General features: G+C 35.4%; 5 protein-coding genes across 5 annotated transcripts; 2 read left to right on the top strand and 3 right to left on the bottom strand.

The window, feature by feature from the left end:
* Nucleotides 1-63: 63 nt before the first annotated feature.
* PSK1 (serine/threonine protein kinase PSK1) lies at nt 64-4,206 on the bottom strand (the record flags this gene model as incomplete). Its single annotated transcript, XM_071053679.1, has 1 exon — nt 64-4,206. The coding sequence occupies one exon, from the start codon at nt 4,204-4,206 to the stop codon at nt 64-66; it is 4,143 nt and encodes a 1,380-aa protein (XP_070910091.1).
* A 1,322-nt stretch (nt 4,207-5,528) lies between these two features.
* LDS1 (Lds1p) lies at nt 5,529-6,437 on the top strand (the record flags this gene model as incomplete). Its single annotated transcript, XM_071053678.1, has 1 exon — nt 5,529-6,437. The coding sequence occupies one exon, from the start codon at nt 5,529-5,531 to the stop codon at nt 6,435-6,437; it is 909 nt and encodes a 302-aa protein (XP_070910090.1).
* Nucleotides 6,438-7,027: 590 nt separating this feature from the next.
* Nucleotides 7,028-10,354, bottom strand: RNJ42_03513 (Mediator of RNA polymerase II transcription subunit 15; the record flags this gene model as incomplete). Its single annotated transcript, XM_071053677.1, has 1 exon — nt 7,028-10,354. One exon carries the CDS (start codon nt 10,352-10,354, stop codon nt 7,028-7,030), a length of 3,327 nt encoding a protein of 1,108 aa, XP_070910089.1.
* Nucleotides 10,355-13,533: 3,179 nt separating this feature from the next.
* Nucleotides 13,534-16,881, bottom strand: FUN30 (DNA-dependent ATPase FUN30; the record flags this gene model as incomplete). Its single annotated transcript, XM_071053676.1, has 1 exon — nt 13,534-16,881. The coding sequence occupies one exon, from the start codon at nt 16,879-16,881 to the stop codon at nt 13,534-13,536; it is 3,348 nt and encodes a 1,115-aa protein (XP_070910088.1).
* Nucleotides 16,882-17,738: 857 nt separating this feature from the next.
* ATS1 (Ats1p) lies at nt 17,739-18,863 on the top strand (the record flags this gene model as incomplete). The annotated part of the gene is made up of 1 exon (XM_071053675.1): nt 17,739-18,863. The coding sequence occupies one exon, from the start codon at nt 17,739-17,741 to the stop codon at nt 18,861-18,863; it is 1,125 nt and encodes a 374-aa protein (XP_070910087.1).
* Between the last annotated feature and the right edge of the window lie 444 nt (nt 18,864-19,307).

The following is a 19,307-nucleotide window of genomic DNA, read 5'->3' as shown; positions in this document are numbered from 1 at the left end:
CTAAAACAACCGTGTCGATGGTAATATAAATGAAATGAAACCAATAAGTTACTTTTTAATTCTCTAGGAGCTTTCATATTCGAGAATTAACCAATCGTCATTATAAATATCATCAATTGTAGGCCTCTTCTGTACATTCTTATTGAGAATCCTCGAAATCAAGTCTTTACATTGTTCACTTACACCTTCTGTGTTATTAAATTTTAGCTCACCTTCTAAGATTTCATCAATGTTGTAAAAGGGATTTTCTTTGAAGACGATAGTATACAGTAAGATACCGATAGCCCAAATATCTTGAGGTTTACCAGCGTATGGGTTACCCCCCAAAACCTCTGGGGCAGCGTAGTCAATAGTACCCACAAAAACATCAAATGGACCACTTTTAACATATGCTGCCGAGCCAAAATCGATAATTTTAACAAAACCTTGAGAATCCACGATGATATTTTCATCCTTGATATCCCTGTGAACAATTCCTTGGTCATGGAGATATTTAAGACCAAGCACTACCTGCTTAAACAACAATTTAGCTTCTAATTCAGTCATGTTTGTTTTGAATTCGATTAAATCAAACAAATCAATACTACCAGTCTCACCATGGACAGGTGTTTCAATATAGTAGTAATCATCATCTTCAAAGAAATCCAATAGAGTTAGGATATTTTCCTGAGGCTCTTTACTGAGAGTGGCCATGATCTGGATCTCAGATGGGATTGTTCCAAGTTTACGGTCCCGAACCCACGTATCAACTAAAATACGTTCTTTGAAAATCATTTTAATAACTACAATATATCTCTCTTTTTTATGTAGGCATAAATTTACCTTACCGTAGGCACCTTCACCCATTTTTTGAAGCACGATAAAATCAGTAAACTTCTTGCTATGTTTCTTGGAACCAATTGGGCTTTCATTAGAAGTCAAAAAGGTGGTTGGTTTCGATAAATTTGATTCTTTATTTGGAGGTGCTGATGTTACAGATCTAGTTGATACAAGAGATTCAGTGCTTGGTTGGATGGAAATTTTGCTCAATATGAAACTCTGATTTACCTTAAAGTTTTCTTCTTTAACAAATTGGGATTTATCTTTATGATAAATTTTAGCCAAAGCTAATTTCCTTCTCAAGTCAGGATCATCTATATCTTTCTCTATTTCACTGTCATCAACTTCAACTTCATCATCACCACCGCCATTAATAGGTTTGTTATCCTTCTCAAAAACTGTAGAATCCTTAGAAGAAGTCGTTGAAGACTTTTCTGAATTCTCTCTAAAACTCTGGTCTGTCTTTATTTCTCGATAATCAGAAATTTTACTTAGAGCTTTTAAAGTTCCAGTGGATAAATGCGAAGAAGATTTATTGGAAGAACATGTAGAACTACCTCCACTGCTGACGACTGCTAGATCATTTTCTTTCAACATATGAAGTTGCGAAGGTGTTGTTGTGTAGTCACTAAAGAAGACGTCTCTCGAATGTGTTATCCATAATAACAATACATTAGAGTTCATAACTCTAACCTGAAAATCAATTTTAATCATTCCTCCATCCCGATGAATAGCATCGATTCCAATTGAGGTATAGAACTCATCTCTGCGACCTTTCATTTCCGCTCTTAATTTACGGAAGAAGTGCTCAGTTAAAACCAATCCTCTATTCTTATGGTTTGTTACGTTTAATGCTGGATATCTTAGAGATGTATATTTTATTAGTTCCGCAAAAGATGGGATTATGTCTGTAATTGGTTTACCAACCATATCAGCAAAATGATAACCAAACATGTTCTTAATTATTGATTTATTGAAGCTGATCATTTGGAAATTATGTGAATCTACAACAAACAAACCAGCTTGGTAGGGAATACCATGAATTTTTAGTTTTATTTCATTTTCTAATATTGTAGATGAAACAGCACATGGTACATGATGTGGTAAATGACTTAACGTAAAATACCTTGTGTAGTTTATTCTATTTGATACTCTGAGAGGGAGTGGTAATAGATCATCATCCAAATCCTTCAGTTTCCCATCACAAACATCTTGTATCAATTGGGCTAACGATTTGCTGAACATAGCAACCTTTGATATTTCATTTGCAAATTTAACGGATTTTTTTACATGTTCTGGAGACTCTAAGGTTATATTTATATTGTCATGAGATGTTTCTTCTTCATGCTCAGAATCTGAAGATTCATCATGTAAACCAATGTGAAAGGTGGGCTCTTTTGTTTCTTTTTCATTTTTCTTGCTTTCTAGTAACCCACATCTATCTTGCACTGAAGTCACTGAAAAATCGGTTAAGCTTAGCATAACATCTGCGTAATCACAAGGAACCTTTTCGAAGACACAAACAAGCATGTCATTTTTTCTCTTAGCCCAAAATGAAGCCCATACAAGATTAGAGTTGTCCATTCCTGGCTGCATTATACCAATAATTTCACCGGTGAATACTAACTCTTGACCTTCAGTAGAGGACAATTTATTGACCACAAAGTTTCTACTATCAGTGTGAATCAGATCTAAAAGTGTTAAAGCTCTTAGCCCATTCTTAGATATACCAAAAATCAAACATGCCAAATCGTTTGCAGCCTTAAATTTCCATGGGTCCTGCTGTGAACATGTAAAAATAGCTTGAGGAGCAGAGTTTTTTGTTGAAGTGAATGTTCTCAATATTCTACCATAATCCTGTTGCGGTCTAAGTTCACTAAGAGAGACCGAATCATCTACACCGCCTATGTCTTCCATCTCTTCATTGAATTCTGGGTCATCTTCATTATTGTTGGTTTCATTATAATGTTCAAAAAATGGTTCCGCTAAACTATCAAGTAAAGTCTTTTTTAATGCTATCGTTCTTCTTTCGGACTCAGAGTTAGAGCCTCCTTTGCTATCATTTTTTAGAGATAATTTGTCTAGATTAAATAATGATATCATGTGAAGATCAGATGCCTTAGCAGATGTGTTATTTTCTAGTGTTTCGTTTAAGAGATCTAATAGACTCATCAAATTTGCCCGCTGTTCATCAATGAATTGATCAATATCGTTGACGATAGTATCTCCTTCTGATATATCACCGTTACTGCCTGCATTATTATGAATATGATCCCCTTTCGTTGCTTCTTGACTTAGAGTATTTGTTGAAGAAGAAGTATCATCCTCTCCTTTCGATTCTGGTACAGGAACGTCTTTGAAAGGTTCTCTAAATGTCACTGAAGGATTAGGTCGCCTTCCATACTTGTTATTTATATCACGAAGACTCTTTTCAGAACTTAACTTACTGAACGTAGACGGAAGGAATGCTACTGAGGCTGCTCTATGTATGCCCTTAATACCCCCGACGTTGATATTAGGAAATCCGGGAGTCGCGGATATATTATTACCACTCTTGCCGCTTCGTGATCCAATGCTATTGTTTTCAGATATTAAATTTCTGAAATTTGTAGTACTATTAGCAACAAATGCATTTAGAGTTGCTCTGTGAGGTTGCCATTTCTGAGATGTCACTCTCATGGCACTTCTATCAGCTGAGAAGGATTCAAACCTAGGATAGAGGTTGTTTAAACTTTTTCTCCTTTGTACAGGGATGTCCGTATTCTCATTCATATCTAATTCATCGTCTCTTAGCATATCGGGATGTCCTATAATAATCTCTAAAGACCGCTTCAAGATGGTTAATCGCACAGCCAATGAGTTGGGTGACAATGGGTTATATGAGTAAGCATGTGTAGACTCGTTGGGTAGAGAAAAGAGCTCTCTAGCATCAACCTCTGAATAAGATGAAGCAGAAGAGTCCAGTGACGTATTTCTTGCTAACGCCGGCGGCTTCTCTATACTGGACAGAAATGCAATGTCATCTCTCGGTGGCTCCTCGGGTAATGGACCATTAAAAGATTGTTCTCTGGGCCTTGTCTTGGGCTTAGGCTCTTCACTATCACCATTTTCTTTTATCTCCCCACCATTATAGTCCGCAATTTCGTCCTCCTCCTCCTCCTCCTCATCCTCGTCGTTTTCACTTTTCAATGTTCGTTCTTCGTCTAATGATGCTGCAGTAGTAACCTGTGCTAATTTTGACGGTGTAATACTCTTATTCTTGGAATCCTCATCAAGAGAGACTTCAGACCCATTATTCGAGGGCGAACCTTGGGTCCTAATAGAATGTTTCTCCTTTAAACTTACAAAAGAGTTTTCAGATATATTAGATGCCCCAATATATGGCATTATTATCTCTCTATTTGGTTTCTTTTTTAGTTTAGTAAAAAGTTCTTGTTTATCTCTTTATAACTTTGTTCTTTATATCTTAATCTCCCTGGGATAATTTTTGTTCTCTTTTCTGTTCTTGATAGTATTTATACTTGTTCTCTTTAACTAATTGTTATTATAGCTTTTAAAAGTAATACAAACTCAAAAGAAGTAAAAATAAAAGACCCTATCCCTATTCAAAAGCTCTTTCAACAGCAAATTAAATGAAAAAAATATGAAAGATTGAAATAAGCAATTACCTAAAAATGGTTTTCCCCTACTTATTCCTCTTTTAGCCCTCTTGTTCTTGTTTTTCCTTCACTCCCTTTTTATTATTTGCTTAAGAGTATGGGAAAAAAGGCTATTGTTATTTTGTATTGATAAATGATAAGTTTCTGGTATACTGATATATATTGATGTTTGTCAATATTAAAAAAGAAAACAATTACTAACTTTCCCCAGATTTGCCCACTCACCCTAAAGTCTCTCTCTCTCTCTGATGTCTCACAGGCTCAAAAGGTTCAAAAAGCTTCTCTCTCCCTCTAACAGCTGAAGGGCCCATAAACATGAACTAGGCTGCCTCTGCGAGTCGCTAGGCTGTCTCAAGCGTTTTAGGGCTTTCTTTGTTTCTCCCTTTATGAAAACCTCCCCTTTGCGGATTTTGCGGGGGGGCGAGGACGGTGTTCACACAGAAAAGTAAGCACGGAAGCATCAGCAGTCTTATAAAAAAAATCAAAAAAAGGGCTTCACAACAAGAACGAAACCCTAATTCTTAGCCAACCATAGCCATGTCCCCCACCAACAAATAGCAAATAGGCCATACTCCAACACACACACACACAAACACACACACACAACACAACTCAATATACAAGTAATATCTTGAAACCCTAAAAAAAACGCTGCCCTAAGACCTTACTCTCACAATGATAGGTAAATGATTAAGATTTATAGGCAAGGACGGGGAAAAAAAAGAAAAGGGCTCGGCTGTTACGTCAGCCTATGGGCGGTTAATAAAAACAGTTATTGATGTGAGCGTTTTAGGAATTATCAGTAAATCTTACGTAAGCAGGTATTAATACTTCTTTTAATATTTCAATTCTTTTTTTTTCATGGTTTTATTTTTTTTGTGTCATTGGGAAGCTTAGCTGTCGATAAGATTGAGCTGTATTATACCAGCGATGCTACAAGTTAGGAGTAGAATTACTGTGTAGATATACTTTTTTTTCAATAACAGCATATATCAGTAAAACATAAAAAAACTGTAGTATAAGATAATTAAACTTATATATATAACAAAGATGAGTTTTGCTGGGTCTTTGATCTTGACTGCGATTGGTAGCGCTTACTATAAGGTGAGTCGCGACCAAGTGTTTCGGCCGCTACCTTTATCTACAAAATCTGCTATGCAGAATCTCCCTGGTTTGTATCAGCAACAGGTTTTCAAAATTGCTAGACGTGCCGCCCAACTTTCAGCAGTTTTGATTGATGATATTGTGGGCGGCAATGCTTTCTCTTATCCGTTTAAAGGGATATATGAGCTTTATAGTAATTTCAGGAGCTACTCGGCGTCAGCTACGGCACTCTTCAGCATATATTTGATAATGTATACTGTCATCAGTATGGTATATTGGGCCACGATCACTCCAGTATATACAGCTCTCTTTATTTTCGCAGGTCCGATCGGAATCGCGGTAGCTTGGATTCATTCACTGTTACATGCAAATATGCTGACCATGATGTTTCTCAGAGTATCACATCTGAATGAGAATCTAGTTGTGTCATGTATCAAGGTAAATGGCTACCAGAGCTTATTCAAATCCAGACCTATTAGATATACAGTTTCCCATCGCAAAACATATTTCTGGGCATTTTATCTCCCTAAAAAAGTGGCTGAATATTCTGTAGCAATAACATCGTTGTTACTACTGTTAGGGGTCTCAGGTATACCTCTTTTAGGTCCATACATATTTCATCTTTTGTCTGCTCCTGTTCTATCAAGAATATATTTTTCAAAAATACTTAGACTTAAAGGACTTGATAATATACAAAGGTTCGACAATATATTTGAACACCCCGGGCAATATACAGCTTTTGGGATCACAGCAGGATTTATTGATACTATACCATTAATTGCAGGCATCTCATTATCAACAAATATCCTTGGAGCAACTTTATTAGGGATTGATGAGCATATTATTACTAGATAATTATTTTAAACTCAATGATGAAAAAGAGATATCATATTACCATCAATAGATGTTGATTCATTAGTAGTAACTGATCAAGTTAGCTAAGGAATATTTGCTGTTCTTTTTAATTTTTTTTATTTTTATTTTTTTGTATATTGTTGTAAGTTAATAAATACTTCCAAGTCCACTTGAATAAAATATGTTTTTTGCCGGTTCGAAATTGACTAATTTCTTATATTTAATCGAAGTTATAGATTATTATTAGTTTATCTATGAAAAAAAAAAAAAATAAAACACACATAAAAAGAAATAAGAGACTTCTTAACAGTAGTTATTATTTCTTATAGGTTAAGTCACGATAAAAATACAAATAGGTAGGTATCATTATTAAAAATAGATGAATAGTAATAATTAGTTTTAGATAATGATAGGTTAAAAGAATAGTACAGTAGTAAACAAAATACCTTCTATGGTATCTATAATACAACTTTTTAAATTCAGTAATACAGATAATTAAAGATAAAAAAAAATTAAGATATGGTGAAGTTTACAAAAGTTAGACCAGTAAAATTTATGGGTTCGGTATTCTTGGAACAAAGGATTCAAATTTATTCGAGGCTAGTCCAAAAATTCCAATCCCAAATATTATTTTCAGCACCATCTGTTGTGGAATTTACAGCACTTTTACATGAGCCTTCTTTTCCAGAATCACCAAGGGAAGAACTGGTAACGCCACTTGAGCTTTCTGTATTATGACTAACGAACATGTCTTCTGGTGAATCAATTTTTATTTTTTTGGATTCACTCATAATAGATGCCGATGGAGAAACATTCGAATTAGCGGGGCTAATCTCAACATCTTCTAGTTTTCTCTTTACACCGCGAGCGCTAATGTCATTATTGTTCATTACATCGCTTACACCAGCCGATACCGACATATGAGTTAGGTTCTCTGTACCAGAAGAATTTTTGAAGACAGCTGATAATGATTGCGAGTCTATCGAGTAATCCATTTTGTCCGCAGATTTTGATGCCATAATTAGTTTATCTGTGTCCCCAACAACCACTGAAACGTTTAACAACTCTTTCTCTCTTAATTTTTGAGCAGCTTTTGTAAGCTTCTTCTTTCCAGTATTATTAATGGTTTCTGTGAGCGACACAGGTATTTTATTAATTAGTTCGACATCGTTATCGTCTATACCCAAACAATCGGCCACAGTAGTCAAAAAGAGATCAATTGGGGAATATGATAAGATATCTTGTCTCTGTTTTTGACGGAAGACAATCTCTTCTTTTCTCAAGTTTAATTTAGACAGATAATCTTCTTCCTTCTTATAAATAGAACTGCTACCTGGTTGTGGAATTGGTACCGTCATTGGTGAAGGAGTCTTCATTGACGCGACACCTGTGTTGGAGTTAGTTCGTTGAGTAGTCGATTTGGGGGATATACCACCATTTAGAGGCGTTGCTGATTTATTTCTTACATTGGGTGTACCTGAAGCAGAAGGGGCTGTGGTAATCAATACAGGGGTAGAACCCTGTGGGGTACTTGCTGAAGGAGTCTTTTTGTTAGCAGGACCAGCTGCAGTAGATTTTGCTCTAGGTTTTGCACTGCCACGACGACTTGTAGCTCCGTCACTCTTCATAGCAGTAGATGAAGACGCCTTTGTCATTTTTGGAGATACATGAGGTTGTGTAGAGTTCTGAGGAGATAGTACGTTAGTTGGAGGAATCATTCCAGGTGTCATATTAGTAGGCATCTGTTGGGGGAAATTTGGTAGGTTAGAGCCGGCTCTACTTTGTGATGCAGGTGACATCGAAGATACATTATCGTTGCCACCCATAGCAACGGCTGCAGCAATGGCAGCATTTGATGGAGTTTTGCCAGATTTTCTGTTTCTGGTTTGTTGTTGTTGTTGTTGTTGTTGTTGTTGTTGTTGTTGTTGTAATTGTTGCTGTATTTGCTGCATGTTTCCTTGCACACGTTGTTGTTGCTGAGAAATATTTTGTGTTTTATTGGCGTCTGGGATCGGCTGCTGTAGCTGTTGTTGTTGCTGTTGTTGCAACATTTGCTGTCTTCTCAAGAGTTGAATCTTCATACTTTCCCAATATTTTTGATATTTCATGACTAGCTTATCAACAGTATCTAGCTTAACGACGTAAATTCCTTTAGAACATTTTTCTAGAATTTCCTTAATAAAAATTCTCAATTGCAAAACTTCTTTTAGGAAGCTCTCACTTTTTGTGAAAAGGTACACTTGAGGTGCATAACTACTTACCTGTGCAAAAAGCGGTTGATTCTTCTGTAACCTTTTCTTAATTTCATCTCTTTCTTGAGGTGTCAAGGAGTTTGTCAGATCTGTTAGACGCAATTGTGTCTTTGCAGCTTCTGCAGAAATCCTTCTTACAACTTCAACATCCTCTGGTGTAGGTGTCAACATAGGTACAGACCTGCCAGAAGGTGGCCGCTGTTGGGATTGGCCAGCAGTTGGTGTTGGTACTTGTGATTTTGCTTGTCCAACTGGAGCCTGTGGACCTTGTGGTGTGGATTGTGTAGGAGCTTGATTGGATATTAATGGAATGTTATTATTGTTCGGAGAGGAGTTACTTTGAGTTGCGATTGGATCTGGGAGATTCATTGGTGCTACGTAGCCTGGACCTGCAGAATTATTCATCATAGCACCTCTACGAGCTACTCTTTGCTGATTGCCTTGCACTTGAGGAGTGTTAAGTCCCGGTTGAGTTGACTGGCCGTTATTTTGTTGTTGCCTTAACTGTTGTTGTTGATTACCGCCTTTGTTTTGATTATTATTTCCTTGGGCCATTCTCATGGCTTCTAACTTCTTTAATGCTTTAGAGTTTATGAATTTCTTAATGAAGGCTTGCTTGTTGGCATCTGACATCTGACCCCCAAAATGGGCTTTTTGGAAGTTTTTACAGGCTTCCATAGCTTCTTGTAGTAATGCTCTTTGTTCATCAGGAGTGAACATTTGATTTATTTGACCAAGAACATTGTTACGTTGGGAATTATTTCTCTGTTGTTGAGGCATGTGCTGCTGTTGTTGCTGCTGAATATCGTTGTTATTAGTTTGATTATTTTGGTGAACAGGAACTTGGCGCTGCTGGGCTTGAGGGTGTTGTTGTTGTTGCTGCTGTTGTTGTTGCTGCTGCTGTTGTTGTTGTTGCTGCTGCTGACGTTGTTGTTGTTGTAATCTGGCTTTGATTAGATATTGCTGGTGTATCTTGTAGATATCCTTAGCGATACTCATATCTTGTGCCGATAGTCTATTTTGTTGAGCTAGAGCAGTAACCTGTTCCCAGGTGGTGACACCAGGGGGTAGATTAGGAATTCTTTGTAGAAGTTCCTTTGGAATTGGAGCCACACGCATTTGGTTTAAAAGCTGTTGTTGTTGTTGAGTCAAATGTTGTTGTTGTTGTTGTTGTTGTGGTTGTTGTTGGGATCCCATTTGCTGTTGTCTATTCTTTAGTTGTCTAGCTGCCTGTTGCCTAGCCTCGGCCTGTTGGTTCAAAAACATTTGCGAATCATTATTATTGTTGTTATTGTTACCAACGTTTTTGCCATACATATCATTTGGCATAAAGCCCTGAGACATATTCATTGTTGTGTTTGCTGAGAGACCTGGAGTTCCACCTTGTGGCAACAAGCCACCTGGCGTACTAACCGACTCTCTCTTTCTCTTATCACGAGTATTTCTCATAGCATCTATTTTTGACTTCATTGTCTCTTGGTATTCTTCTTTGGAAGAACATTTCTCGAACAATGCAGCTTCAAAACTTTTAGCATGAACTTTCATCTTTTCTGCGGTATTTGTGTCTCCGCCATTTATTTTATTAATATCCATTAGGATATTCAGAAGTTCAGAGACATTCTGAGACCTCTGTTGCATAGGAATACTTTCTTTACTTGTAGACATTGTTTCATCGTCTGTTGTATATTTGTTATAGATAAATCTGTTTGGTTTAGTAACCTGGTTGAAAAAGCCTAGCACTGAAACTTTAAAGCTATTAAAGAAGTAAAAAAGAAGTAAGCTTTGTCTCTTTTTTGTTCTTTAAAAGTTTAAAGATGTTGTTTTCTTTTCTTCTTCTCCTTTCTTTACTCTCTTTATTGAGTTAGAAGGAGTGGAGTAAAAGAAAGTGTTGTTGTTCTTCTTTTTCTTCTTTTCTCTTTTTTTTTTTTTTTTTTTGCAAATAGTAAAGGAATTTAGTTAATCCTTTAATATTTGTGTTTATTAAAAAAAATAAAAAAGATTATTCAATTAGCAGAGAAAGAACTTCTTTTCGTTTTTTTCTTCGAATTTCTTTACCTTCCTTGAACTTATTAATCACAGTAACTTGTTTTTTGTTTTTTTTTCAAGCCTGTATTTTTTGTTTTTTTCTTTCTCCAATGTATTTAACTTTTTAATAAAAAAAAAAAAACAATTAGTTTTGTTTAGTTCTTTAGTTTTTGGGTATGTCTTATTAAAACAGCTTTGTGGAGAAGAACGTATTTCAAATTCCTTTTATGTAGATCAAAAAAGTCCAACGTCTAAAACAAAAAAATTGAAGGAAGAAAAAAATTAGTGTTCCTGTATTTTGTTTTATTTTTTTTCCCTTCTAGAATCAAACTGAAATTTAATAAGGGCAAAAGATAAAAAAATTTCACTCAACTCAACAATGTTTCCTCCTACTAATTTAACTTGGTTCCTTTTGCTATTGACGTAATTAACCGGAGAGGACAGCAAGTATAAATAAAATAAAAAAAAATTTTTTTTGCTTTTCTCTTTTGACACTTCTTAAGCTTCTTTCGTACAGATGTTTCTAAGACAAAAAAAACCGTCTACCGTGTGTTGTGTCCTCTTCTTCTTCTTTTCTTTGGGTCTTCTCCTCACTGTAATCACGTGAATATAGCTTCCAACGATATATGTTTGAACGACAAGTATCCCTTAAGATCGGCGGGTAATGTTTTTTTTTTGTTTTATCCTTATTATATTATTTTAAATGGCGTTATACAATACCAGCGGTGTCTCGACAGTATTAGCGGTGTCTCGACAGTATTATTGGTGAGAGAATCTAATCCTGTATTGTTCACCAAATATTGTACTTGTCAGTCTTTAAAAAAACAATAAAAAACAAATTGGGAAGGATGTGAGGTAAACTGGAAAAGGGTAAGGCGCTTGTTCTTATAATATAATACCTTTCCTCGACTTGTTTTGATTATGGTTCGTAGCGTAGCGCTTTGGTTTCTATAAGAAGAAGAAATAACATATACCTTTGAGTTTTTGTCATTTGTTTATATATCGGAAAGAAAACTGATTTTTAACTGATGATCACCAAGGTCCCAAAGGGGAGGGGCTGGGATGTGTTTTTTTTTAGTAATGAGTAACAATCGTTGGTGTACCCGAAAAAAAATTTTTGAAAAAAAATACACAGAGAAATACCCATAGAAGCAAAAATAACTTGTCTCTTCTCCTGCATCTTCTAACTGGTACTTTCTGTTAACGCTATAGACATTTATGTGTGTGGGGTGATAGATGGGGGAGAAAAAAAGGTTGACGGAAGTAACCTAGAAAAGTCCGTAGTTAATTTTTTTTCATTTCAGTGAGTCCTTTGACAGCCCCTACTAACTCTATCTCCACTTAAGACAGTAAATGCGTAAGAGAAAAACTAAGACAGAGTTAAGAAGATATGTAAAGGAGAATGAGAGAGGACGGGGAGAAAGAAAAGTAAAGAACGAGGTGTAGAGAATGCATCGAATTAGATAAAAAAACAAAGAAGAGAAGGTAAGCGGAGAAAAGTACGTAGTGGGGGTGGAAGTAATTCGCTAATCTGGTATGAAATGCCCGGAGAGAGAAAAACAAGCAAAAAAAAAAAAAAAAGGTCGTTCTGGAACATGAATTCTCATACTCAGAGATTGCTGCAGGAGAGGAATGAAGATTTGACTTGTGTGAATGATTCTAAGGAATAATAACACTATAGAAGAAATATAACAAAACCCGTAGGGGAAGAAACAGTAGAGATCAACATTTCAATTCCCTTTTGCATTTTACAGCTGTGGCTTACCTGGAAGAAAAGAATGAATACCACTGACAGTAATGCATAGAATAACATAAGCCCTTGTCCAAAATTAAAACAAAAATATCAAATTTAAAAAGGAGATACACAATACATACTGTGGTAGCTCAAGCGAGCCCTTGCAAACCGTGCTATAGATTGTCTTTATCTTACTATACCTCAAAAAATAAATCAGCAAATAGACAGAAACGTATGTAAATAATCATTCCTGCAAGGTATGTAGGACACCACTAGTAAGGAAAGTAAGTGTTGTCACACAATGCTGGGTAAACCTATTATCCGGAGTTTAAGTTTTTGTCCCTAGACCTGCACAAACGTTATAGAAGAATCTTTTTGTTGTAGTTGTTTTTGAAGAACCATAGATATGACTTCTATCTCTACTAGACTAAGTCCTAATCTCTACTATGCTAAGTTTCATCTATACTAAAGTTATATCTATACAGTACTAAGTTATCAATGGAGTTAAAATATTTGATACTTCAATAAAAGGAAAAAGGATTTTGTTACTCCGTACGAATTTTTTTGAATATAGTAGATTGTACTAGGGTTTCTCTCCTTGAGATGCACCGTCGATCCCTTTTTTTTTGTTTGATCTCCCAAAAAAATAAGTTCGCGTACTGAGAAATGAAAAAAATACAAACAGAGGAATCTCGCATCAATCTTCTAATCACGTAATAAAAAGAAAAGCCTTTCCAATCTACCGTACCCCGGAATAATGGAGACCCCGAAGAAAAACAACGTGATTGGAACTAGTGGGTCGATTAATAAGTTAAATTCAAATTTAAAATATTTAAGTCACAATGAATACAAAAGCATATTAAATATAATAGTAATAAATACATAGCGGTGATATTAAGGATTAGAGGATTAGTGAATAAAAAAGATTAGATTAATATCTGTCTTTTTTTTATTTTTTTTTTTATTTCTTACTTTAAAAAAAATTAGTATCAGAATTAGAATTAGAATTTTTAAGAGTTTATAAAATAACAATTAAATCTATATATTATAAGGGATAAAAGTTGGCATAGGAACGTGAGTGCTCCTACTTTTCGTGTTCTTTGTATATAATATCTTCCAGAAGATCACTAACTTTGCTTTCAAGGACGTCGTTGTCTTTGTCCTCGTTGCTACTCACTTGGTTGTCTAATGCAAGTTTAGTTTTTGCTAGCTGGAAGATTTTCTCTTCTATACTATCTTTTGTGATCAATGTCGTCACAGTGACCTCTTTAGTTTGCCCCACACGATGTGCTCTGTCAGCAGCTTGTCTATCGTCATGTGGATTGAAACTTTGGTCAAATATAATTACATGGTTGGCACAGACTAAATTGATACCGAAACCACCAGCTCTGGTAGAAAGCATAAACACAGGAATCGTTTTGTCATCATAGAATTTGTCAATCATTGTCTGTCTGTCATTAACTTGCGTTGAGCCGTCTAGTCTTAGGAACTTGTAGTTAAGTGTGGTTAGTACTTTTTCAAGAATATCTAAAACTTGGGTGAAAAGTGAGAAAATTAACACTTTTTCACGTTTGTGATTAATAATATCATCTAACAGCTTCTTCAAAGATTCGATTTTACCACTGTTCATCCATTCGTTGTTTTTCAATTTATACTTACCAAGGGTTTTTGGAAAGTTTATACATAACCTGTGTAGTTCAAAATCAGTCATAACACTCATATCTTCTCTGATATATTCTTTGTTACCATTCTCAGCATATGCCGGTTCATCCAGGATAGCATCACTCATTTTGTTGATTTTAGAATCGTCATAGATATGTCTGAATAATAAAGGGTGGATTGAAGCTTTTCTCAGAGACATGATTAAATTCTTTGAGCTCGAGTTCTCAATTTTACTCCGTTCTTTTTTATCCTTTGGTAGAGTACCCTCGCTAATCATCTTCTTATGTTCCATGACTAGCTTTATTTCACGATCATAAATTTCTCTCTGAGAGTCTGTCATAGTATTGTAGCACGTCCTCGAGTGTTTGGCAGGTAGATGTTTTAAAACCTGATCTTTTCTTCTACGCAGAATAAATGGCTTCATCATGGTTTTGGCTCTGGTAATTGCTTGTTGAGCCAGTAACGGATTATGGCCTTTGTTATCATCAGTAGTTTTTGCTCTTTGTTTAAATACAGCGGCCAATGATTCCTTTTTGGAAACAAATAAGTTCGGCATAATAAACTCCAGTAGGGACATTAGTTCTTTTAGATTATTCTGAAGAGGAGTACCAGTCAAAAGAAGTCTAAAATTAGCATGAATTCTCATCAGTTTAGTAAATCTTTCTGACAAAGAGTTCTTAAGCATATGACCTTCATCATAAACCACAACATTAAAGTTTCTACTCTTTAGAAAGGAAACATCATATTTATTACCAGCTGCCAAATTATATGTTGTGACAATTACGTCATATTTTCCCTCGTTCCTTTCTAAAATCTCTCTTAAGTCAGCACGTTCTTGCTGATTACCGTAATATGGCTCAATTTTAAGAGAAGGGCAAAACTTTTGAAATTCCCTCAACCAATTTTCTAATGTTGAAGATGGAACAACAACTAGATGAGGACTTGGCTCGCCAATTTGTTTTAGGTATGCTAAGAATGAAATAACTTGACAAGTTTTTCCTAAACCCATATCATCAGCTAGGATGCATGAAATTTGGTTATGGTATAACAGATTCAACCAGTTGATACCTGTTTGCTGATAATCTTTCAATGATACTTCAGGATTCAGTAGCTTTGGTTTACCTCTAAAAAATTTAACAACACGATTTTTCTTAGCAACTTCTTTCCTTAAGTTAGGTGCGGCTGATCTTGTTTTTCTTGTAATGGGGATGTCTTCATCGTACTCCTCATCTTCTTCGTCCTCATCGACAAACTCCATTTCTTCATCAGCTTGGAAATCACTATCAGGATCTTCTTGCTTTTCAGATTTTTCATCAGGTTTTATAATACTTGCAGTGGTAGAGCTAGAATCTGTATCTTTGTCTAGGTTTTCTGTTTTTAGCTCTTCTGATTTATTATTTTCCTCAACTTTAATATCAGATTCTAAAGTTTTACTAACATCTGAAATATTTATAGTTGGCTTATTATCTAGCTCCATTTCACCTGGAGCTGGGCTTTGGGCTGCAGAACTGAAATCTTCTACAATTGCATCACCTTCGGTTTCGGATCCAACATTGATAAAGTCTAATTCACCGTCTTCATTATCATCGTCAACATTGACACCCCATTTTTTTATTTGCGAAGATACTAGTTTACCATAAGAAGAACATGTTTTGATAACAGATTCGATGGCATTATAACCCCTAATAGATTGCATGATTCTATCTAGAGCTTTCTCACCTTCTTTTCTCTGAGCTGCCCCTCTTCTACCTCTCTTCTTTTGTAGCGCCTGCTTTTCCTTCTTTTCTTTCTCCTCTTCTGTTAGGAACTCCTGCTCTGAAAATTGGTAAAGCGAAGTGAACGGTCTTGTAGCTTCAATAATTTTGGCTCTTTCAAATGTTACCTCAGCAAGGTCCATTAGATCGTCAAGAGGGGCATTGTTAATGAATTCTAGAATTTGATCATCAATGTTTGCAACTGGAGTATTTTCTTCATATTCATCGCTGCTCACATCAGACATCGCAGCATTAGCCTCGGCATCATCCTCGTCATCGGAAAGACTACGCTTATTCCGACTATTTAACAATTGCTGTTTTGCTTTTTCGAGATGGGAGTTAGAGCTGTCGATATAATCTTCATCACCGCCAAGTTTATCTCCACGAACTAGTTTTCTCTTTTTATGTCCACCACGTTGCATTTTTTCAAACATATCGGAATTAATACCACTGTTTTGAACACCATTGTTGACAGTACTAGAATATCTATCAAATATGGACTTTCTTTGCTTTTCAAGGATAATTTTAGAAGTATCATTTTTTATACCACTTAATCTATTAGTTGTAGTATTTACAGCAGCAGAATTATTGGTGGTAACATTACCGAATGTTCGGTTTGGATTTGGTTTCTTACCCTTAGCAGTAACCCAGTTCTGTCTTTGGTTCCTTATCCTAGTTAACCTCTCTCTTGCTAAATCAATGTCAAAAGAGTTCGATTTATAAACAGCTTGGACCAGTGTTTGAGAGAAATCTGGGAATTCAGCTACCAAGCTTTGAAAAGTTCCCTTATTATCAGCGTCCATATTGTTCGGTATAGGATTTGTATTAGTAGCTCCTTGCGTGACTACTGGTGTAGCAGATGTTGGTTTGAATACAAACTGTTCCCTTAGGCTCTTCAGGCTTGAATTATTAGGATCTGTATATGCCGGTTTAAGAGGAGATGATGATACTGTTTTTATCTGAGTTGGAGATGAACTTTCAGGTAGTTGATGATTTAATTCCTCATTACCTGACATTCCGTCTTACCTTTGTTATTATATCTTAGTGATAGTTATATGTGAAATTTTTATATTTGTTCAGTCAGAGGTATGATTCTTCTTCCTTTCTCTTCAAAAAATGAAAAAAATGAAAAAATGAAAAAAATAATTTTAGTCAAAAAAGAAATAAAAGCAAAAAGCAGTAAGTAAATAGTTAGTTTTTCTTAAATTGAGATAAAAGTTTGTTGCTCAAGCTGATATTAACAAAACAGTAACCTTCCACTTTGCATTTATTTTTAAAACGAATTTGCTAGTACAAAAAACGCGTATTAGGTTTTCGTTTTCTAAATAAGCTCAAAATGTTTTGATCTTTGGTATGAATATTCCTTAATGTAGATAAAAAGGAATAAAAATGAGGAATATAATAAAATGAGCTGATAATATAAAATTATCAAAATCGATGAGGTTAAATACTCACGAAACAATTATAATGTTAGCACCGCCTAATTTTTTTTTTTTTTTGACCTTTTCTTCGCGTACCTTTTATTTCACTAAACTAAGGGTTTGTTAACAAAAATTTTTCTCATTGTCCGAAATTGCTTTTTTTTCTATTATAGGTTGGTAGAGGACATTGAGTCCGGGTGATGTGAACAAATTGGTAATTAATTAACTATGAGGAAAGATAAACTTTAGAGGATGAGGTAAAGAATAATATCCATAACTTTAATTAGGTGAAAGGAACAAAAAAACTTCAATTAACATGAGTCCGATATCACTATTATGTTAAGATTTGCAACTAATTACTAAACTTTACAGTGGAATATATTGGAAATTTTATTATAATTTAAGATAATTTGACATCATTTTTACATCATATTAGTAATCATCAATAATGTATGTGTACAGTTTTGGGTCAAACGGAAATTATCAACTTAGGCCTTAATCATGATGAAGATACATTAGCTCCTCTTCTGAGTTATAAAGGAGATGAACAACTTAAAGTAAAGAGGATTAATTGTGGAGGTAATCACACTTTAATGTTGTTATCTGATGGGACATTGTTAGGGTGTGGGGATAATTCCAGCGGACAATTGGAGAGTAATAGTAATAAATTAAAGTTGATAGGCTGGCAGCAGCTAAAGGTTCCAGGTAAAGTGGTCGATTGTGCAGCATGCTGGGATAGCACAATTATTGTTACGGAAGAAGGACTGGTTTATAGCAGAGGAAATGGTATGAGAGGTGAATTAGGATTAGGTGAATCGTGCCTTGAAGTCAAAGATGATTTTAAAATGGTAATAGACGTTTCTAATTTTAGGAATGTCAGACTATTTTCTTCCTTTCAGAATTGCATTCTAGTAGTGGACCAAATCGATGGCTCCAGTAGCATTGTTTATGGGTGGGGGAACAATACCAAATGTCAACTATTTGAACCGAAATCACGTCGTGTTAGTAATCCGCAAGTGATTTTAGAGAATGTTTTAATCTCAGATGTTAGTATGGGGAAGGATTGGCTCGTTCTCATTGATACCAATGGAAAAATAGTTAAATTCCAGGGAAACATACCTGTTGAGTTTGCCAATATATATGACGATAAATGGCGAGACCGAGGTGATTTGGAGATTCGAAGTATGTGGAAGTCTATACACATTAGGCCTCGCACCACATCCTCAGTGTATTCCTATGGGAACAATATCCATGGCCAGTTATTCCCTGGGATTGGAGATTCAGCTATAAATGAACTGGAGAGATTCAGTACCGGTAGCGAACACGGGATAATATATTGTAAAATGAAAGGCAGTAATAACGAAGTGCATACTGTTTTCTGTTGGGGATGGGGTGAACACGGCAACTGTGGATCAATAGAGAAGAAGCGTCAAGACCAGTGGATCAACGACAAATCCAACCTGTCAAGTCCCTTGAACCCAATCGTGACCCTAACAGGGCGTGGTGTACATACTTCTATAGATTTGTATGGCGGATGCGCCACTACCTGGATAGTATCAAACACACCGATTATGTAATGAGTTAGTAGTTCAGATTATTCATATTTGATTTTATTATATCTTGTATTGTAATTTTATCATAAAAATACAAATGCTATGACCAAAACTTAAAAAAAAAAAATATAAAAAAGTAGGTATGGGTGGAAACCCAGCTGATATTATATTAACATACTTAAAATTCAAAAACTGATATCTTTCTGATATCTGTTAATTAAACTATTAAACAACATTAGCCGCTGATACCTCTTCTTAAAGCTGCACAGCGTCACCCAAAACATACTGCTATACGAATTAAACACATATTACAGTTACCCGGATATTACACTTAATGTACTTCTGCACGAAATCACATGACTATTAATCTTTTTTTTTTGGTGGCGGTTTAGCAAAAAAAAAGTAAGGCGGGTAAGTTACCGAGAGAGCAGAGAGAGAGATAGAAGGGTTTTAGGGCTTTCCCGTTCT

This window comes from Nakaseomyces bracarensis (genome assembly GCF_045282275.1).
Source record: "Nakaseomyces bracarensis strain CBM3 chromosome Unknown Scaff12_0, whole genome shotgun sequence".
NCBI lineage: Eukaryota > Fungi > Ascomycota > Saccharomycetes > Saccharomycetales > Saccharomycetaceae > Nakaseomyces > Nakaseomyces bracarensis.
This window is presented reverse-complemented; position numbering and strand designations above follow the sequence as displayed.